This window comes from Lentinus tigrinus, assembly GCF_003813185.1.
Source record: "Lentinus tigrinus ALCF2SS1-7 unplaced genomic scaffold L226scaffold_57, whole genome shotgun sequence".
NCBI classification, from domain to species: domain Eukaryota; kingdom Fungi; phylum Basidiomycota; class Agaricomycetes; order Polyporales; family Polyporaceae; genus Lentinus; species Lentinus tigrinus.
This window is the reverse complement of record NW_027137966.1, coordinates 71,985-93,679: the sequence shown is the minus strand read 5'-3', so window position 1 is coordinate 93,679 and position 21,695 is coordinate 71,985. Positions and strand designations below refer to the sequence as shown.

The window sequence follows — 21,695 nt, the reverse complement described above, 5'->3', positions numbered from 1 at the left end:
CAAAATCTCCAAACACTTCCGAGGATTCCTGTGCTTGCAAAGTGCCGGGCCGGATTGCACGCAATTGCAAAGGAATCCAATTTCAACAATTCTGCGCAAGGCGTCCTGGAAATTGCAGTGAATTCCGATAAGATTGTAAGGGCTTGGAATCAGCGGAATTCAAATATCCGGAGGTCCGACGCTTATCGATCTTTGTTGTTTGTTTGCTGGTTTTGAGCTCCGACCTGATCTTTATCACCACGGACTCGGACGTCTCGAGGTGTCATCGTTGTTCTCCCTTCTTCGTTCACCTTGTATGCGCAACTGAAAGCCCGCAAGAGCCATCTGCCTGCCTGCCCACCAACTTGCATCTCGGCTTAGAGGCGACGAATGTGTGGGACTACAAGATCACAAGGAACCCGGACTCTGTGCCTACACCTGCGCCACTGTGAGACTTCGTCCTTACCATGCTCTTGTGCCCTGCCCGCTTCCGGTTCTCCGAGTTCAAACGTCTTCACACGGCTCCCTGCTTGCTTATTGTCGCTTGACTTGCCTCTCGCCTGTACGCTGGACTCTGGAGGTCTGCCGCTAATGCGTCATTGCCACGTAGCTAGACTGGGGCTCCCGTCTTGACTGCTTGCGTGCTCCTGCGAGCTCTTGCTTGCCTGTTGCTTGATGCTTGTATGCGCCTGGACTAGTAACCCCCCCCACCTCCGCGCGCCTCTCTCCCTCTCGTAGATGGTGCCATTGTTGTGTTAGCCTGTCACTTACTGATTTATATGTGTATTGTTCGTGTTACGTAATCAATAAATAACATTTCCACCTGTCTACTTGTGTGATCATTCTCGTCTTGACGATGTCCCATTCATTCTAGGGGATTGTAATCAATTCCAGCCGCTAATCCTTGAGAAACGCTCTCGTATCCTGAGCTATTCTATGTAAATGCAATGCAATTCTGCGAGATTGCAACGAGATTGCAATCTGGGGGGAAGGTCAGCGCACGCGCTTCCAATCCCTCGCACAAAGATTCCGTGGATTTTTGTGATTGGGTTCGAATTCCCTTCATTGCATGCGCTTGCGCGCTCTAAGAGATTTTGCTGATGTATGACATAGAGTCGGCGGTGCCAGGGTGCGGTCCAAGCATGGGTTCCACCGCCGTGGACATGTTGACGGACGACCGGGTCGCATTCAACTTTCACAAGTCTGCCCATGAGACCGTAGAAAGTCAGTATTCGATTGGGTCGAGGAGATACAGCAGACACGTGCGAATTCAGTGGAAGGTAGACGACTCACGGGGTTGTGACTTTGTGCCAGTACCGTTGTTAAACCAGGCACATGTACGATTGCATGCTACTTTGAGTATTATGTAGTGTCAGTGCTCAGATCTCGGAAGTAGCGCGGGAGTCACGCTGGGGGGCTGTCGTTCGCCGCATCTGCGAACGGCGAAGGAGTGAGAGTGGCCCGGGCCCGCCGACTGCGAACGGAGGTGCGGTCTCCAAACTGCGTGGCCCGGTTGTCAGTCAAGAGCTTGTGTACCGACGACGCCGCTGCGCATTTCGAAGTCGAGACAGTAAGAAGCCAGTAATGTAATTCGACTGACCTGATGCAGATGAACCGAGACCGGAGGCCTGAGGTGGATGCGTGGAGGAGGAGGATCGTTTTCGAGAGCTCGGGCGGCTCACGACAAGCCTGCTGGCTGAGATCGCAGTACCCGCCCTGCGTAGCCCCGTGCGGGGGGACCGCTGGCGACACGCACAGGTCAGGGACCCAAAACTTCAGGAAATAAGTAGACTGGTCAGTGAGCATCCTCCGGCGAGACTTACTGTATGCCCTGCGAAGAACGGGTGGGCGACTTGACGAGGCTTCATCATGAGGTCGTAGTACGGAGCCCTGTCCCAGTACAAATACCAGCACGATGATTTGTAGTTTTGGTGTTAGCCTCGAAATGTAACATCTCGGGGAGGCGTACGGGGCTGATGTTCGCACCGCCGCAAGAACGTGAGTGCTGCGCGACACCGCGGACGTAGAATGTCGGACGCGGACCCGAGTCGAGATTACGCTTGTTGTGAGCTTGTAAAATGGTTATGTGGGCGTGGCGAAGTCCCCGGGCCATTTGGGGCGGGCAAGAGTCGAAACGCGGACGATGGGTGACGGTAGAGTACAAGTTCAACTTGGTCGCGGTGGCAGTACAAGTTAGACGCCATGCGTGACTGGGCGCTACACAGCTTGTCGCTGGCATCTCGTTCAACCATCATCAACCACCCTCTGTCTTCTCCGCACTACACCCTGCTTTTGAGATCGAATATAGAGTGAGAAAGTTAAAGCTACCACAAGGATGACCGTGACGTTCTCTGACCACCGCTACCGCAGCCAATTCACGAACCACGTGGCTCAAGCCTCGTCGCCCTTGACAAAAGCCTACAAAAGCCACATCGGTCAAAATACCGCCTATTGACGCACACATTTAGTAAATAACATCAGCACCGTTTTTCTGTGCGTGCGATCTAATTGATCTTCATGGCCGGCCAATGCGTGCCGCGCCTCAGAGAGTCGAAAAAGGCATCCATATCTATCTCCGCATAAATACTGCGCGAAGCTGTCCTGAGTACGTCCATCCTATACTTCTTATCATCATGGCAAAAACTCACAGGATTCCGGAATCTCAGCAACCTTCGCCATTCAACAAGAAAAAGCACAAGAACTGCGACCTAGCGAGGCAGGACATCGTATCTACGGTTCCCGCTCAACAGACTCGGAAAAAACAACATGGCTGACGGCGCTGACTGCTCTGTATGGATGCCCTTTGGTCAGTTTATGAAGAAGTATCTCTACTGTGACGTCGAAGACAACTTCCCGGAGGAGAATTTGGAGGCTGCGAGTGGGAAAGTTCGTGAGGCTTTCCTCAAAGCGCTCGAACCACCAAAGGATGCACCGGTCGTCCTTCCGGGAGAGAAGAATTCGGTACCACTGGAGAAGAGGTGGTCACAGGCTTGGGTACGTCGCTCATGTCCTCATGAATCGTAGTTATTACGCCTAATTGGGCTCCAACCACCAATAGTACACTGTTTCCCAAGACACCACATTGCCGATCAAGTTGTGTCCTGGGTTCATACTCCACTTATCTGAAGATACGCCTGCCTCAGGCACTGCGAAGGTGCGAGTCGATGGCTCCCTCATCTCCGAAGACGACCGCGAGCGCATCAAACCAAAGGAGCCGAATTGGGACATTCAGCGACTCCCTATCGAGTTCAAGCGTGGCGGAGTAGAACACGACCCCTTTGATGACGACCCGCGACGGAAGCACGAAGCTACATCTGACGAACGGAGGAGCGTGTACGGTCAGCTGATGACATACGCTTCGCGCGTGATGGTCAACCAACACCGCAAGCACGTATTCCTCCTCTTGGTCAACGGCCCCGAGTTCCGCGTCATGTTGTTCGACCATGGCGGAGTCATGACCTCAGAAGCTATCGACTACATCTCGACTGTCGAAGGCACCGCTGCCCTCCTCACCTTTCTCCACGCCTTTAACAAGCTCGACCCAGCTGAACAAGGTATCGACCCAACGGTCGTCGCACTTTCTTCCGAGTCGTGCGGCTACAAGCGCATGGACGAGCTCAAGGAAGCTTACGACGACGATCTCGACCATCGCGCTCGCTTCGTTGACGACCCTGCTATGATCTCTTCTTCCATTCTCAACTCTCGGGACCCCGAAGTGGTTGTGGATGTGCAGGACACTCACCTCCATCGTGATCCTACTCACGAATGCAAAGGGCTGCAGTGCCATGCCGATTGCGCAGTCCTCCCTGTCTTCACTTATGTACGCGATGCGTTCCGTCGATCCATACCCCCTGGCCAGGCACGTCTTGCGGTCAAAGTCGGACAATGTCACTACTTGATAGGACGCTACGCGAACGATCCTCCGACTAGCTTGGTTGGCCGGGGAACCAAGGGCTACGTCGCTCTCGAGTGGGAGACACAGCGTTTCGTGTTTCTCAAGGATACGTGGAGGTCCTACTATAACGACATCGAGCGCGAGGGCGACATTCTTCGGAAGCTCAACAGCCAGGGCGTGAAGAACGTTCCGACAGTCATTGCGCATGGGGATGTCGAGGAACAGGAGACCGAGACGTCAAACTACTCACCTGTGACCGGCGAGAAGAAGGTCGAGAACCGTGCTCCCTTCTTGGAAGTCGTCAAGGCGAATGCGGCGGCTAAACGTCTGCAAAGTACCGTCGTCGGCCGCATGAAGCCGAATCCCAAGGACGCCGCAGGCTCTGAGGACCGTCGTGGACAGAAGCGCACCGCGGACGATCGTATCACGGAGGAAAACTTCCAACAGGGCCAGGGGCTTCGCCATCTCACCCACTATCGTCTGGTCGTAAAGGAGATCTGTCTTTCTCTCGCCTGTTTTACAGACAGCGAGCAGCTGGTCGGCATCATAATGGATTGCGTTCTAGGTATGTGACGCATTCGCATGCAGCATAGATAGTACTGACGATGCTGCAGCACATGAGATGGCTTACAAAAAGTGTCATCTCATCCACAGGGACGTTAGCTTCGGCAACGTGTTGATCATTCCCCGGTTGGGGAAGTCGGAGAACGGCCAGTACTGTGTCGCCTGGAAGGGTCTGCTCTCAGACTGGGAGCTTGCGAAGGACTACAGAATCACGAAAGCCCTGCAGCCCGAACGGACGGTAGGTCTCTTTGGATTCCCGGTGTCGATTTTCGCTCATCATGCATGCCAGGGAACGTGGTACTTCATGTCATGGTACATTCTCACCTACACCGACCAGCCGGTCACTATCCCCGATGAGCTGGAATCGTTTGTGCACGTTCTCATCTATGCCGCCGTGCGCCTGGTCGATCACATCTATCCGGACATCAGAGGCTTTATCGAATACTATTTCGATGGCTACGTTGTCACCGAGGACAGCAGCTACGGTTGCCCGTCCGGGAAATCCTACTGCATCGTTCAAGGCCAGCTCACCAACTCGGCCTCTCCAAACGACCTCCTCTTCCGTGCCAAGAACTTGGCCCTTGAGAACCATCCCTTGAACAAGCTGGTGTGCGAGTTGCTTGCACTTATTCGCACTCGATACATCGTTCTCGCTCACCAGAGACGACTCGCTTCGAAGGTCGAGATGCACAGACCAGTGTCACCTTCCCCCTCGCGTCCAGTCGGCCAGAAGCCTCGAATCAGGGACACGCTATCCGATGTTGAATCGGACTCCGACGAGGAGGACGATGAGGAGGAGGAGGAGACAGAGTCTTACTCTGGCGGCAAGTCCGACAAGGCGCGAGCGAAACAGACGACCGGGGAAGCGCTGATGAACACGGATCCGTCGCGGGCAACACGCGCAGCCGCCAAGTCTCTCGAAAAGCATAGCACTCTCCGCAAGCTTCTCCAGAAGTACTTGGACGACTGCACGTGGCCCAACAACGACACAGTGCGCGACCGCCTGAAGAAGTACACCCCACGGCCACGGGAGAGCATCTCAGATGTTGATTCGGAGTCGAGTCGGAAGAAGGCGCGCGTTGACACTGGCAAGGCCCCGGCCCCGGCGGCGGTCGCCTCGGGCTCCAAGGACCATGTCCAGAAGGCTTCCAAGTCCCGCCGCCGTGTCACCCGGCAGAAGACCTCCAGCGAGTCGCTCGGTGGACAGGACGCCGACAAGGGTACCGGAACATCCAACGAACGTGCTGCTAGCAGGTCTGGCGGTGCGAGCCAGCGTGTTACCCGCTCAGCTAGTCGCAACGGGAATGGCAACGGCGATCCTCGTCCCGACCGTCCCCAAGCAGGGCCTCCCAAAGCTTCAACTCGGACTCGGAGTGACTCTATTCAGCCCGGCGAGGCGGGTGGATCCCAAGGCCGCAAGCGTGTGACACGCGCTGCCAGCGGCGTTGCTGGCTGCCCGACCGGTGGAACGACAGGTGGCTCTACTACTACCGGACAGCCTTACACACAGAAGAAGTATGGAAAGAGACGAAATACGAGAGGTAAGAAGTGATGAGAGCGTCCCGGAACAGCTAACGGTGCTAGGGCCCGGGGTTCACGCTAATGTGAGGGAAGTTTAGCGGGCGGTGTTACTGGTTATCTCTTGTTGTTTCCTGTGCCAATGTGTACTACAAACACAGAATGAAGTCGATTGTCGTCTGATCTGCAGCAATCTTCCAGGTTGTACTTTTCTTGAGTACGACACGCCTGAATCGGACAAGTTTTCAACTATGCCACTTCTTACTCTTGTGTTACATAACATCTCGACTTCGATTTCATGGGGGAACTACATGGTATACAGAGAGGACACAAGCTCGGGGGACGTCTGTGGGCCGCTCGGAGTCAAAGCCACCTCTCGGAACATGGAGCTACCCAGCAGCCATCCTGAATTCGCTCCCCTCCAACACGCGAAGTAGCCCTGTTTACTCGTCTTGGTCTGTAGCCCGTCGTTCGTCGCAGGCTCGTCGCTCGACGCGCAGGCTCGCGTAACGTGTTCCATGTTGGTTCTGAGTGCCGAGGGCCGTCGTTGGTTGGGTCACGGGGGTTGGTGTACTCGAGAACGATGAGAACGTTCGTCGAAGTTGGTTGTCGGCGCGATGGGGATTGCGCACGAGGGTTACAGACGAGGGTTACGGGTTACGGTTACCAGGAGTTGAGGCGAGCGGGGGCGAGGGCGGGAGCTCCGAACGATGCGCTTTTTGATTGGTACGTTGGTGGTTGCACTGCGGACGTAAGTCTGCCTGGTGCGAGACTTTGTCTTTGTTGTTGTTGCTAGATCTATCAGAGGTAGAACCTAGGGCTGTCTGCGGGCGCGCGTGATTCGACACTCACCTTCTGCACAGAAGCGGTGCGCATAACTTCTGGCGGGCAAATGCTGCTCAGGTAAGGACGCTGGCCCTCTGGAATCGCATCCACCACATCCAGTCCCGCCCTGACGATTGCGCTCTCGTCCCCTAGCAATTCGTCGTCCTCTACGGGCATAGCCACCGCCCACGTGAATTCCGGGATCCAGACGCCATCTGACCCCTCTGGCATGGGCTCCGACTTCGACTCCGGTAGGTCAAACCGGCCGTGCCTCGCGGCCTCCTCTGTGAGCTCTGCGCGGTATATCTCTTCGGGCAATTCGAAGTCACCATCCACAACGATAGACTTCACGGGTGGACTTGTGGTGTCGCAGGGGTCGTACAGGGGGTCAGAGTCGGCCCACGCTCCCTGGACCAAAGCCCGGAACTGGTGCTTCCAATGGTCATAGTCCGGTTCTTCTGTGTATCCCAGGTGTCGCGCATAGTCGACGAAGGCACCGAACACAGATAGATCCCCAGCAAGGCGCGTGCCTGTCCACTGCTTCTTGAGGGAGAAGACACCATTGGAAGAGAGTCGATCCTTATTGCGGCGGTCCCAAGGCAGTCGACCAGCCATGAGGGACAGAGCAGTGTATGCCAGAGATTCCAGATCGTCTCTACGCGGTGCTGTCCTGAAAGTGAGCTTCCGAGACTGCGCGAGAGGACAAACACCCACGATGATGATAATGCCCGTTCAGGCTCATGTATCCCTGTGTCCCGAGAGACCACAATGTACCTTTGTCTGGGCGATGTTCGAACGTGACGGGATCTCTGAAGGGGCGGCATACGCCAAAGTCGATGATACGGACACGACCGGGCTCGGCTCCCGCACGTCCCAGCATGAGATTTGATGGTTTGATATCGCAGTGGACGATACCATGAGAGTGGATGAACTCGAGCCCGTCTAACTGTATTCATGGTAAATTTTCCCGAGATACGGTCTTTGGAGGAACGAGCTTACCAGTTGATGCAAAAGCGCTGCCAGGTTTCTCAACGTCAAGTTGCCCTTCATATCGCTCAAGTCCGTGTCGAGAAGTTCAAGCGCGAGGTACTCGTAGAACTGAGACTTGCCCCACGCATACACGTGGGGAATAGCCCTATGGCCTTCGGGCGATGGCAACCGTCAATGCGTGAGTCCACCCGCAAGAACGCCCTAAAGTCAGAACAGGCTGAACTCACCCCGGAGCAATACCAGAGCGCAAGCTTCGTGTTGGAGACGCGGATGCTCAACGTGATCCGGAGTCACATGGCATTTTTTCACCGCGACCAGCTTCTGCGAATCATCTGTTGCCCTAGCGCGATATATGCGCCCTTCAGAGATCGTGAGCCGGTGCTTCAGTGTGACGAGAATAAGTTCGTGTGGTACTTACCGAAGCCTCCTTCTATTGCCTTGTCCTGCGTGAAGAACAGACGCATCTAGGTAGCCAGTAGTGGCGTTATCCAGCGGATAGGGTCACGGTTCGAAACAAGCTGTGCTGTGGATTAGCGCGCGGGCATGTCCTCGGCATGCCTATAGAACTTGAAGGCAAGGACGTAACTTACGCGAAACGGTACTACTGAAGTGCTCAGCAGTCAGCCACCATGCTGTCGTCGTTCGTTTCCTACATACTTCAACAGAGAGCGGTCACGTGGGGATTACAAGAGGCTTCCAAACATTATCCATGAATCCTGATGGCGAACACAGGAGAGTTGGTACATCCATACAGTAAGGCTGCCAAGATCCACTGCGCTGTCAAGCCCAACTGCTGCATCCTTAGTAATGTATAATGCCGCTCGTTTCCGTGGGAACTCAGCTGAATGATACGCAGTGCAGTACAGGAACACTGGCGCGACATAAGGTTGGACATTGCGTGACGTCCGCCCAGGCCGCCCGGAGGATGGCATGAAGGTGTTTTGGCTATTGATGCGAAGGCGTCAACGAGGTATGCGAAGTAAGGACAGTGGGACATAAGGCACACTTACGAGTCATCTTCTGCGCATCCAGTGCCAGGCGACGATGATGCGCTGGTTAGTTGTGTACTTACCCTGGCTCGTATGCATGTTCGCTAACGGCAAGGCAGCCACTCAAGTCATACATACAAAAGAGGTACACGGACGGAGTTGCTCTACAAGTACAGGGTTGATGATCCCAGGGTAGCCTACTGGAGACGTGTTAGACAAACACTATCCTTTACGAAGGAAAGCTAAGTTCACCTGATGAAGTACAATACACGGGGTTCTCATGGGTTTGTCAACCAACCGGCCGCTTCTGCATTGGCTGATGGGGAGAGGGTTGGACCGCAGTCGGGATGAGCGGATCCCGTTCGCTCGGGTCGACTTCGACTGGCTTTGTCCTGCACACCTTGAATGAGAACAAGTCGGCTGTACATGAGTGTGCTGTATCGACTATGTTAGACAAGATAATCATTGAGCTTGTCCGACGTACTGAAGCTTGCAAAGTCATAGCAGGCTCCAACGACACACATCTCGAGAGCTGCTCCAAGAGACGCACAGCAGACCCCTGCCAAGTCTTCCGACATATGCCGATAGTCGATTAGACGTTGTATGTCTTGGCCGTTTCGAGATGGGACTAGGCAAACCTAGGTCGTCGTGGTAAGAAGCAAGGTGGCGCGGCGCCTCAGGCGTTCAGTAAGGGCCGGCTGTTCGGACCGAGTCCCGATTACAGCCGAGAAAACCGTTTCTAGGCTTTGCCTCGATTACTATTCCTGATTCCTTACATTCCTCCCCGTTTCTCCATCTCTTGTTCTCTAACCACAGTCATGGCACGAAACAGTGCGTGGTCCAGATGTGTGACATCCCGGGTGCTGATTGACAGACAGAACATCGCAAGCTCGACATTCCGACCCGCTCTAGTGAGTTGTGGCTCATCCCAAGTCCGGACATCGCTGATCACGCTTCGCAGAGTTAAAGAAAGACCCCGGTATTCCTCGTCTTCCTAGTCTGAAGGCTCGAAATGCCGGGAAACAGCATTTACAACCTGTACGTCTCGGACTTGAAAGGGGTCACCACTGACCAGTGGCTCATTCCATCGTCGAAATAGCCCCCTCGTCTCGACCCGGATGCGCAGATGGCTTCAGAACCCACACTCTCCTCTCTTGCTGCCCTGGCCGCCTCATCATCTGGTGTAGACGACGATGTGTACGCTGCAGGCCCATCCTCTTCGCGTGGCGCTCCCAAGACCAAGGAACAGCTCCGCCGACACTACATCCGCGCCCTGCACAAAGTGATCGACGAGAGCGACATCATCATCCTCGTACTCGACGCCCGTGATCCGGAAGGGTGCAGGAGCAGGCTGGTAGAGGAGGAGGTCCGGCGGAGAGAGGGCGAGGGGAAGCGGTTGGTCTTTGTGCTGAACAAAGTCGGTGAGTACTCCTTTCAGACCAGTCCCCCTCTCCCGTGTGCCGCACATGCACGTCCACCCCGTTCCTCAACAAAGCACGCCCTCGCAAAGCACCGCTCCTGTGCCCTTGATCGTGTCTGAGTGCGCGAGTTCTTGCATGCTTTCCGCTGTCGCGCCGGTGTGCAGGTCGCGCCCATGCCATCCGCTCATTCTTTACGACTGTCAATGGTACCGACTCCATGACCCTGTACCTATGCGGAAGGATGAGCAATGTGCATGTATATCGTTGGTAGTTCGTCATGAGACGGCACAGGTGTCGTTCGGGTGTCTCGATTGACGGCCAGCACGGTGTTGTGTCCTGCGCCGCACATGCTCGTCCACCTCGGGTCTCCGTCATGCACACTGTTGTATCTTTGATTCCCTCTGTTATCCGGCAAGTGCGCAAGCCCCACGTGCTTTCCGTTGTCGGTGCGCAGCCTGGTCTGTTCACGAGCGCGCATGCCATCCACTCATCTTCCGTGCTGTCAATCGACATGCAGGCAATGCAAGTAGCCCTCTGGCCTGATGCAGCACTATTGATGTTACTCATGCTGCGCGGTGCACGGCGGCGGCCTCAAGATATCATGCAGCTCCTGCTCGAGAGGCGAGCGAGCATTCTCCCGACCCATGTTGAAGAGACGGCCTCGTCCAGAAAGTTAGGTTTCCCATGGCACTTATCTGCCAGCCAGGTCCGGCGTACCGTCCCTCGAACAAAAAAAAGAGTCCAGAAAGGCCATTAAAGGCTCTCGTTGCACGTTAGCACCTGTATTTTTGCTGCATTTACGAGATGTCCACTCAGGCATGCAGGTTGCTGCTCACCCGAGGATGCTCGTATAAGACTTCGAGAGTGTGAGGTGAGATGACACAAGTGGTCGTTCGGTGGCCCGGGTAGCTGGTATGCAACACAGTGTTGAGTTGTTGTTCAGAATTTGCCTTCCCTTCAACATGCATTAACGCTATGATTGAAGCCTGTCTAACACGTTCCATCTTACAGACCTCGTCCCACGAGAGAACGCTCAAGCGTGGCTGCGCTACCTCCGACACAGCACACCGACCCTCCCGTTCAAGTCCGCCGGAAGCCACCAGCGATCGAACCTCTCGTCCTCGACTGCGCCTGCGCTCCTTCGGCTCTTGAAGGCGTACAAGCCCAGCGCGCAGAGCATCACCGTCGGCATTGTCGGATACCCGAACGTTGGCAAGAGCAGTCTAATCAACTCGCTCAAGCGGTCGAAGGCGAGCAGCCCCTGTTTTATCACCTCACTTGTCTGACGACATGATGTCGTAGGTCTGCGCCGTCGCAGCACAGCCGGGCCACACGAAGGAGCTGCAGACCGTGCAGCTAGAGCGCGGCCTGAAGATCATCGACTCGCCCGGAGTCGTGTTCGATGATGATGCTTTCGACGACGGCAAGAGCCAGAGAAAGAGCAACATCCTCCTGCGAAACGTCGTCAAGGTCGAGGATATCGAGGACCCCGTCGCGATCGGTATGCATAGCTCTGTACCTCTCTCGCCGCTGGACTTACGCTGCTCTGTCGTACAGTCGAGGAGATCATCGCTCGGACAGACCATGCGGTCCTCAAGAAGCTCTACAACGTTGAAGACTACACCTCTCCGCTCGAGTTCCTGACCATGGTCGCGCTCACGACCGGCCGGCTCCTCAAGGTACGCCCGTTGCCCGTGCACCACTACTCTCCCTCACCATCGCGCTTGCAGGGCGGCACCCCGGACATCCTCGCAGCAGCACGCCAGATCCTCGCCGACTGGAATCACCAGAAGATCCCGTACTTCTCGTCCCCGCCCGAGCTCCACCCCTCGCTCGTGCCCTCGACCGTGCCCGGGGCGAGCAACCAAGTCGCGCCCGGCGCGGAGACCGTCGGCCAGGCGCAGATCGTGACCGAGTTCGCGAAGCCGTTCACGCTCGACGGCCTGTTCGGGGCGGCGGATGCGGGCGCATTCGCAGACGCGGAGATGGCGGATGCGGAGGATACTGAGGCGGCAGAATCGATGGACGAGGATGGGTGAGTCTTCCTTCTTCTGCTGCATATCTCCTTGCGAACCACGGTGCCGACGACGTACTACGCTCTCGCCCGTCGTCGTTGTCCAGTGCCACTCCGATGTAGCTAACCCAGCGCGACAGGAAACAAATGGAATCGGACGACCTCGCCCCGCGCATCCCGCGCAAACGCTCGCGCTCCCCCTCTGAATCCGTCGCCTCCCTCAGCACCATCACCGACGCGTCCCACGCTCCACAAGCACAAGTAACCGACACCGCCCGCCCGCCCGCCCCCAAACGTCTGCGTCGCTCGCGCGAGGTGCCCGACTACCACGCGCCGGTCGACGAGCACGCGCGGCGCACGATGGCAAGCGCGAACCCGCTCGGCCGGCGCGTGCTCAAGCGGGAGGCGAAGAAGGCGAGGCGGGCGGCGAACCGAGCGGCGCTGCTGAAGCGTGCGCAGGGGCGTGCGCTGGGCATGGAGGTCGACGAGGACGCGGGGCTGGAGGCGACGTTCATGACTTGAGTCTTGAGCTTGACTAGTGTTCGAGCGCCTGGGGTGCTCTTGCTTCTCTTTCTCTGCTCTCTGTGCCCGACACGGACACGGAGGCTGAAACTTGGATGTCTCGTCTCGTACGTGTCTGTCTACTGGGCACTCGCGCGGTGCTGTTCGAAGGACGAAGCTGAGAATGATGCTCATTATATTGTATCAGTACAGACATGCATGACTGGGGAGGGTGAGTGTACCTATACACATTTCACCCGCTTTTAATGGCTCATATACGGACAGTGAGTGTAGTAATGCTGGCTGAGACTCTGTATACCATGCAGTTCAAATCCGGGTCGAAGTCGAGATGTGATTTGTTATGTAACACAAGTGTAAGAAGTGGCATAATTGAAAATTTGTCTGACTCAGGCGAGTCGCACTCCTGCAGACCAGATGCCAATCGAATTCGTCCTATGTCTGTAGTACACATTGGCGCAGGAAACCACAAGAGATGAAAAGCGACATTGCCACGCAACTTCCACTGTTAGCATTTCCGGGACGTTCTCATCACTTCTTACCTCCTGCATTCCGTCTCTTTCCATACTTCTTCTGTGTGTAAGGTTGCTCGATACTAGTAGAGCCACCGGTCGGACCGCCGGACGAGCAGCCAGCAGCGCTGCTGGCAGCGCGTGTCACACGTTTGCGGCCTTGAGATCTACCCACCTCGCCGGGCTGAATAGAGTCACTCCGAGTCCGAGTTGAAGCTTTGGAAGGCCCTGCTTGAGGACGATCGGGACGAGGATCGCCGTTGACATTTCCGTTACGACTAGCTGAGCGGGTAACACGCTGGCTCGCACCGCTGGACCTGCTAGTAGCACGTTCGTTGGATGTTACGGTACCCTTGTCGGCGTCCTGTCCACCGAGCGACTCGCTGGAGGTCTTCTGCCGGGTGACACGGTGGCGGGACTGGGAAGTCTTCGGGACGCGGTCCTTAGAGGTCGAGGCGACCGCTGGGGCCTTCCTAGGGTTGCTGCGTGCTTTCTTCCGAGTGGGCTCCGAATGGATTTCTGATATGCTCTTCCGCGGTCGTGGGATGTACTCTTTCAGTCGGTCGGGGACTATGTCGCTGGGGGGCCACAGACAGTCAGGGTCTGTCAAGTACTTTTTGAGGAGCTTCTGAAGAGTGCTATGCTTCTCAAGAGACTTGGCAGCTGCGAGCGTTTCCGGAGAGGGATCTCCGGTCGTCTGCGGGACCCGTGCCGTTTCAGGTTTGCCGACATCCATGACGTTAACAGTGGACTCCGTGGCCTCCTCAGCATCAGACTCGGGGTCGGAGAACGTCTCTATGAACAAGATCGGCATATCGGGTGGCGAGGGCCGCGACGACGCTGTTCGACGCCCCTCGTCCTTCGATGCGAGCCGTTTCTCGTACTCGAGGACGATATAGCGAGAGCGGATGAGGGCAAGCAGCTCGTGCACCAGCTTGTTCAGGGGATGGTCACCGGGCGCGCTGCTCCCGCCGCGGAACACGAGGTTGTTGAACCGAGTGTCGTTGAGTTTGGCGTTAGTGATAGAGTGACATTTCCCGAGTGGGCACGAAAAGTCATTCTGAGCAGTGAGCGAGTAGCTATCAAAGTAGTCGTTGATGAATCCTCGGATATCAGGGAAGTTGTGGTCCACAAGACGGGCCGCCGCGTATATCAGAACGTGAACGAAGGATTCCAACTCATCCGGGATGGTGATTGGGCGGTCCCCGTAGGCGAGGATGTACCACGACATGAAGTACCACGTTCCCTGCCACGCACGGTCAGTGAAGGTTGGTATGAAAGGAGAAAGAAACCTACCGTCCGTTCAGGCTGAAGTGCACGCGTGATCCTAAAGTCCTTTGCAAGTTCCCAGTCCGCGAGCAGACCCTGCCAGACGATACAACACCGGTGGTCCTGCGACTCCGCCATCCGAGGTTGGATCAATATGTTGCCGAAGCTAACGTCCCTATGGATGAGATGGCACTTCTTGTGAGCCATCTGGTGTGCTGCGATCCCGTCAGTGGACTCATGATTGCATGCAAATACATTCACTGGCACATACCAACGATGCAGTTCATGATGATGCTAACCAGCTGCTGGCTGCTCTTGAATTCGGTGAGAGGAAGACAGATCTCCTTGACAACGAGACGATAATGGATGAGATGACGGAGTCCCTGGCCCTGTTGAGAGTTCTCCTCGATAATGCGATCGTCCGCGGTACGCTTCGTGCCACGGCCGTCCCCAGAGCCTGCGACGTTCTTGGGGTTCGGTTTCATGCGGCCCACGACATTTTGCAGACGTATGGCCTTCTTCTTTTCCTTGACGCCCTCTAAGTAGGGAAGACAGTCCTCGACCTTCTTGTGGCCGGTCAGGGGCGAGTAGTTCGATGTTTCGGTCTCCTGGTCCTCAACATCTCCGTGCGCTATGACTGTCGGAACGTAAGGCACGCCCTGATCGTTGAGCTGTTGAAGAATCTCGCCCTCCTGCTTTATGTCGACGTAGTAGGACCTCCACGTATCCTTGAGGAACACGAAACGCTGTGTCTCCCACTCGAGAGCGACGTATCCCTTGGTGCCGCGGCCAATCAAGCCGGCCGGAGGGTCGTTGGTGTAACGTCCTATCAGGTAATGATGCTGTCCGACTTTGACCACATAGCGGGCCTCACCAGGCTTGATGGATCGGCGGAACGCATCGCGTACATAGGTGAAGACAGGGACGACTGCCGGAGGATCATCATGGCACTGCAGCCCTTTGCATTCGTGAGTAGGATCGCGATGGAGGTGGGTGTCCTGCGCATCCACAACCACTGGGGGGTTCGAAGAGTCGGTGACGGAGGAAGGAATTGTGGAGGGGTTGGCGACGAAACGAGGGTGATGGTCGACATCGTCCTTTTGAGGGGCTTTGAGCTCGTCCATGCGCTTGTAGCCGCACGACTCGGGAGAAAGCGCAACGACCGTTGTGTCGATACCTTGTCCGGCTGGGCCGAGCTTGCTGAATGCGTAGAGGAAGGCAAGGAGGGCAGCAGTGCCTTCGACGGTCGAGATGTAGTCTATAGACTCTGACGTCGCCACTCCGCCATGATCGAACAACATGACGCGGAACTTGGGGCCGTTGATGAAGAGGAGGAATAGGTGCTTCCGGTGTTGATTGACGATCACGCGCGCAGCGTATGTCATCAGCTGGCCGTACACGCTCCTTCTTTTCTCGGAACTAGATTCATGCTTGCGTCCGGGGTCGTGGTCAAAAGGATCGTAGGAAGCTCCGCTGCGCTTGAACTCGATAGGCAGCCGCTGGAGGTTCCAGTTCGGCTCCTTGGGTTTGATGCGCTGCTTGTCACATTCGGCGATGAGCGACCCGTCGATCCGCGTCCTCTCAGTGTCGTCAGAAGAGGGCGTGTCTTCAGAAAGATGGAGTACGAAGCCAGGACACAGCTTAGTGGCTAGGGTAGGGTCTCTGGCAACGGTATACTGTCGGAGGTCGGAGCCGAGTTAGGTGTAACCACCGACTATCTGCAAGAATGTGAGTGACGTACCCAAGCTTGTGACCAATTCTTTTCCAATAATCCCTGAAACCTCTCTGCAGACAGACCTCCCGCTCCGTCTTCGAGATTGAGCGTCTTGAGGAACGCGTCACGGACTTCCTCAGCCTGCTGCTCGGGAAAGTCGGGTTCGGCCACATGCTCCCTCATGAACTGATCGAAGGACATCCAGACAGAGCAGTCAATACCATCAGCCATGTGGTTCTTGCGAGTCTGTGGAGCGGGAATTGCGGATATGGTGTGAAGCTTCACTGGGTCGTATGAGGGGATTCATGGGAATAAAATGTGCAACATTTACGACAATCCAAAATTTGTTGGCATTTCACAGCTCTTACCTCCTTTCAACACGAATGACCCAACATTGTCCGGCGTTGTCTATGCCAGACCCATTTTATCATCATTCACCATATCTTGTCTCTCTCCACACCTCTTTGCCAGCTCTTGTCATGGTTTGTTACTGCTTGTCGGAATTTGCTCCCACTTCGTCAGTAGCTACAGCTAGATAAGTCCTGATAAGTTACAACAAAAATACGTGTAGAGCATGATATGTGTGAGTGTCTAATGTAACACTCAGAGTACTCACTCATCCCACTTTGTTCAGAGTTGTCCCAGATTGTCATGAATTGTTGTGCATTGCAGATAATTGTTATCCCAAAGCAGTCCTTATAGGAGCATTTATCAACTTGTGCCCACTTTTGTCCGCTTTTATCCACTTTTATCCGCTCTTATCTGGCTTTATCCGGCTTTATCCGGCTTTATCCGGCTTTGTCTGGATTTAACGGCCTTTATCTGTTAATAATGACTTTCCTAAATAATGGCAGACCACAGGTGATGTGTCCAAATGGTGTGAGTTTGTGACAATGCTGGATAAGAATGAACAACAGCAGACAAACCTGGTCAAGCTTAGACAAGCACTGACAACGACAAGACTGTTTGCCTTGATGAGGAACCTGTACATGTTGTGACAAAGCCCAACAAAGTAGGATAAGCATTAACGAAGCTTGATAAGTGTTGGCAAGAGGAGATAATGAGCAACTAAACCAGGTCAACATGGCTGAAGTAGCACAAGTATTGCGTAACATCGACAAGGATGGACAGAGGGTAATTAAAGCAGACGATTCCCAATGAAAGTGCGTAGGCGCTGGCTTCAACATGGTTTTAGGGTATTTTTTCCCTAAGAAACACCTCATAGGTCGCGGTTCTTGTGCTTTTTCGACCACGCCAGTGGCGGCGCTTACCAACTGTAAGCGCCAGCACTGCAAAGAACGTATCCTTTCCGCACGCGAGAAATGGTAGATAATTCAGAGGAAAAAATCAAACTTCCAGATACTTTGCTAAACCATATGTTTGAACCTTCTCAGCCTAAGAAAATATTCTTGCAACCTTTTCTTAGCCTAGAGAGGCGCAGTCACCCGAGATTCAGCAGCCTTTCGGCGGATGATAGAGCTTAACATTTCACTTACCATTTCATGATCATTTCCTGAATAGGCAAACGATGACGGGTTTCCTGTGCAGTGACCAGTCACGACTGCCGCCGGCGGTGAGCGGCTCACTCCTTCCTCTCGACCTCTGGTATCTTCCAAACGAAACATCGCGACAGATAGCTGTGAGCGTGGCGGATTGACACATGAAGAGTACTCTTACTCATGGGACTAGAGAAACCACAGCAGCAGCGAGGCGCAAGCCTGAAAAAGCCTGGACTTCCCTGCCGGCCCCAGCTTACCTATAACATAATAGCGGCCTCGAAAACGAGCTCGTTTGTTGGAAAAATCGGGTACGCTCCGCTATCGATGACCATCGGTCAGCGCGGACTCATCAGCCTGATTAGCCCAGGCCTCGTGCGCCACCGTTTCAGGGTCCAGCCCTCCGTAACCACAGCCGCCTGACGGGACAAAAGGCGTGCCTGTGCGTCTAAAGGTTCGCGCCCTCTCTCCCCTACCACCATGCCCGACCATGATGCTGAAAACCACGATCTATCCACCACTCCTCTCAATGTCGACAGGCACAAACACGCCGACGAAAACCGCAACCCAGAAACCAACGTTCAACCCCCCGCTGACCAGGACCGCGACAACGCGATGAGCGACTGTCCCGCAACCACTGTCCTCATGCGCTTCCGCCAGTTCCAGGAAGAAGAGCTCTTTAATCTGGCCTTCGACTTCGACGAGTCCGACATCGCGAAGCACGTCGAGAAGGTGTGGTGGGCGTTTCATTCTGCAGCTGGCACTATGCCGAATCAAGATGGCCTGAAGAAGGCGTGGAGGAGCGTGTTGGAGAAGAGATTGTCGAATGCATGGGTACGTGGTGATGGTCGTTCTCACTGACGCAAATCTAACTAGCACCCAACAGGAGGCGGTTGACAGCAAATACCATCTTGTTCCCGACCACTTCCTCCACATTTCCGACAGCCACTACGACGCGACAGACAAGTCCCTCTCCAAGATTGACGGCTCCTTCATTCACGTGTCCGACCGCGAATCCATCCGTCAAGGTTACCCCAACTGGGCCGACATGGAGTTCCTCGTCGAGTTCAAGCGCGGAGGGACAGGGAGCGACCCCTTCAACGACATCTCCTTTGATGACCCTGATGCGTCGGCGAAGACTCGGGCGGCGGTACGTGGCCAGATCATGTCGTACGCCGAACGCCTCTTCTCCTACCAGCATCGCTCCGCCATCTTCTTCCTCCTAGTCAACTCGGACATGTTCCGCGTGATGCGATGGGACCGTTCTGGTGTGGTGGTGTCGGAGGCTGTCGACTACGTCGGGAGCATCGAGGGTACGAAGGCCTTGCTCGAGGTAACGTACGCATTTACCAAGCTCAGTCGTATGATGAGGGGCGTCGACACGACCTCTGCCCGTCTTGTGGAGGGCTCGTGTGGCTGGAAGCGTATGGACCTACTCGCGCAACCTTCTCCGCACGACCTCGACAGCGCCGAAGCCTGGATCGACGGTCCCATCCACGAGGTCTTCCGCGACGAGGAAGTTGCGGCCACGTTCGGGTGCCTGACCGGCAAGAGCGACGCGCGCCTGCACCACGACCCCACCTGCCTGTGCTCCGGTCACAAGAAGCCTCTTCCCGTTGTCCCCGTTCTTTCGCACATCCGTCAGATGTTCCACGACTCGCTCGTGGAGGGGTTCCCGCGGTATCGGCTCATGGTGGACGGCGAGGAGTATCTAGTTGCGAAGCATGTCTTCCTCGGCTTCGGGATGGTCGGACGGGGCACTCGCGGCTACGTTGCACTCGAGTGGAAGACGCAACGGTTCGTGTTCTTGAAGGACTGCTGGCGCCCTGGCTACAAAGGCGTAGAGATGGAGGGTGAGATCCTCTCCAAGCTGAACAAGGCCGGTGCTGTGCATGTTCCGACCGTCGTCCGTTACGGGGATGTCTTTGACCAAGTCGAAGGCGAAGATGAACCCCGCAGACAGGAGACGGAAGCCTCTCGCTTCCATCCAGACAGGGGAGACAAGAAAGTCAACACGAACCTCCCGCCGTTCCAAGAGACCGTCCATGAGCCGACAGAACCCCAGAAGAAGCTGGAACACTTTGTGAAGGATGTAGAGTCGAAGCCACAGCCTGCAGGGCCCGAGCAGGACAAGGCGCTGACTGCTCCTTTGCCAAAACCCGACAACATCGCTGACGGGAACAAGGAGACATCGGAACAGGCATCTGATGTCGACCGGCCTGCAGGCTTAAAGGTTCGGGCATCGGCCCCAACGGACTTCCCAGTTTTTGCTTCTGACACGGATGTCCCTTCGACCCCGCCACCCACCACCACTCGCGCCCGCGGCACTAAGCGCAAGCTCGATGCTTTCCTTGCGGGACTCAAGCGCAAGCCAGGAGAGGGCCTGCGCCACATGATTCACTCTCGGATGGTGGTGAGGGAAATCTGCCTTCCGCTTACCGCCTTCACAAGCAGCCAGCAATTTATTCGCATTCTCTATGAGTGCATCACTGGTGAGTCTTTCGCGGTATATGGTTCAGACTTTGCATGTTGAGTTATATGTTATCACAGCTCACGCGTTCGCATACATGCGGTGCCAGTACATGCACCGGGACGTCAGTGCAGGAAATCTATTAATTTATCCCGAAGTCATCCGTCGTGAGGACGGCAAGTACGGAGTGTACTGGAAAGGATTGCTCGCGGACTGGGAGCTTGCGAAGCATGTTGACAAGAAGACAGCAATGCAGCCTCAGCGCACGGTATGTTCCGCTCCCACGCTCTTGCTTGCCTGCTTACAATTTTCTCAGGGCACCTGGCACTTCATGTCAGCATACCTCCTTCTCAACCCGACCATGCCGACGACCATCGCAGATGAGCTAGAGGCCTTCTTACATGTCCTCGTCTACGGCTGCATCCGGCGCGTGAGAAGCAGCTTGACCACTATCCACGAATTCCTCACCGACTATTTCGCCGGGGTTTCGTTCGATCCGTTGCACAGGCAGGCCGCTTGCCCGTCTGCCAAACGAGAGTCCGTCGTTCTCGGGCAGGGGTTGTCGATGACAAGTCGGCCCGTCGTTTTCATCACACCAGAGGGCAAAGATGATCACCCGCTCAACATGCTCATCTCGAAGCTCCTCACTATTTTCCATTCGCGCTACGCTATTCTCAAGTGGGAAACCGTCCCAAAGAAATCTTCTTCGTCATCCACCACCTCCGGGACCAAATCATCAGGCTTCTGGAGTACAGCCTACAAAACCGCGCCAAAGGGACTCTACGGCCCAACAAAGCTCAAGCAGTCTAAGGATAAAGAGGCCCCTGGTCCAGTCCATCCCCCGACCCCGGAGATGTATGACAATGTGGAAGCATTGGCGGACCACGACAGCATCGCGCACCTCTTTCATGAGTTTGCCTACTCGATGGACGACGAGTGGCCCAGCGACGATGTCATCCCCGACCGACAGGCTGAGCCCAAGGCTGAGAAGGCCCGCCAACAAGCCCCTGTTGCCGCTGCCGCCGCAAGCAAGCGCGCCGTATCTCCAATCCCTGAGGCGGACGAGCCGGAAGACGTTCATACCTGCGATGCTGGAGAGGCCGAGAAACTCGAGGGTGGCTCGTTCGTTGCTGACGTACCCGATGTACCCGGGGCCGATCCTCCATCCCTCCCCGCTGCCTCACCCGAGGCGAACTCGGAGGACTTCGACGTGATAACGGCACGCAAGACTGGACGCGATGAACCCGATGTGCCGCTCGAGAGACCCAGGAAGCGACGTCGCAAGGATCCAGTGGTGCTGGAAGCCGAGGCCAACATGCTTCCTCAGGATGATGCTTCGAACCCGGAACTCCCCACCCGGCGCGTCACCCGGAGTCGCAGCGCTGCCAACGTCGCAGCAGTGGCGGTCGCTGCCCCCCCTCAAGCTGCAGCAGGCCCTTCGACCCGAAAGGCTGCGACAGTTGCGCAGTCTACGCGAGTCACTCGGAGCAAGAGCGGCAGGCTGCCCAACAACAACACCG

General features: G+C 55.7%; 5 protein-coding genes across 5 annotated transcripts; 3 read left to right on the top strand and 2 right to left on the bottom strand.

The window, feature by feature from the left end:
* Window positions 1–2,548: 2,548 nt before the first annotated feature.
* L226DRAFT_617358 (uncharacterized protein) lies at window positions 2,549–6,025 on the top strand. Its single transcript, XM_067687022.1, has 5 exons — window positions 2,549–2,584; window positions 2,646–2,973; window positions 3,038–4,439; window positions 4,489–4,676; window positions 4,728–6,025. Exons 2-5 carry the CDS (start codon window positions 2,746–2,748, stop codon window positions 5,988–5,990), a joined length of 3,081 nt encoding a protein of 1,026 aa, XP_067529288.1. The 5' UTR covers window positions 2,549–2,584; window positions 2,646–2,745; the 3' UTR covers window positions 5,991–6,025.
* A 245-nt stretch (window positions 6,026–6,270) lies between these two features.
* On the bottom strand, window positions 6,271–8,235 carry L226DRAFT_563775 (kinase-like protein; the record flags this gene model as incomplete). The annotated part of the gene is made up of 5 exons (XM_067683579.1): window positions 6,271–6,780; window positions 6,809–7,446; window positions 7,556–7,727; window positions 7,781–7,923; window positions 8,190–8,235. 5 exons carry the CDS (start codon window positions 8,233–8,235, stop codon window positions 6,607–6,609), a joined length of 1,173 nt encoding a protein of 390 aa, XP_067529287.1. The 3' UTR covers window positions 6,271–6,606.
* Window positions 8,236–8,314: 79 nt separating this feature from the next.
* Window positions 8,315–12,717, top strand: L226DRAFT_548441 (P-loop containing nucleoside triphosphate hydrolase protein; the record flags this gene model as incomplete). Its single annotated transcript, XM_067682590.1, has 8 exons — window positions 8,315–8,323; window positions 9,730–9,798; window positions 9,860–10,185; window positions 11,167–11,431; window positions 11,484–11,682; window positions 11,739–11,860; window positions 11,912–12,216; window positions 12,336–12,717. The coding sequence occupies 8 exons, from the start codon at window positions 8,315–8,317 to the stop codon at window positions 12,715–12,717; spliced, it is 1,677 nt and encodes a 558-aa protein (XP_067529286.1).
* A 528-nt stretch (window positions 12,718–13,245) lies between these two features.
* On the bottom strand, window positions 13,246–16,440 carry L226DRAFT_617355 (uncharacterized protein; the record flags this gene model as incomplete). Its single annotated transcript, XM_067687021.1, has 4 exons — window positions 13,246–14,472; window positions 14,523–14,710; window positions 14,767–16,171; window positions 16,237–16,440. The coding sequence occupies 4 exons, from the start codon at window positions 16,438–16,440 to the stop codon at window positions 13,246–13,248; spliced, it is 3,024 nt and encodes a 1,007-aa protein (XP_067529285.1).
* Window positions 16,441–18,549: 2,109 nt separating this feature from the next.
* Window positions 18,550–20,854, top strand: L226DRAFT_472937 (uncharacterized protein; the record flags this gene model as incomplete). The annotated part of the gene is made up of 3 exons (XM_067676496.1): window positions 18,550–19,638; window positions 19,939–20,197; window positions 20,256–20,854. Coding segments are annotated over 3 exons (1,947 nt in total), but the record flags the coding sequence as incomplete, so codon positions are not given.
* Between the last annotated feature and the right edge of the window lie 841 nt (window positions 20,855–21,695).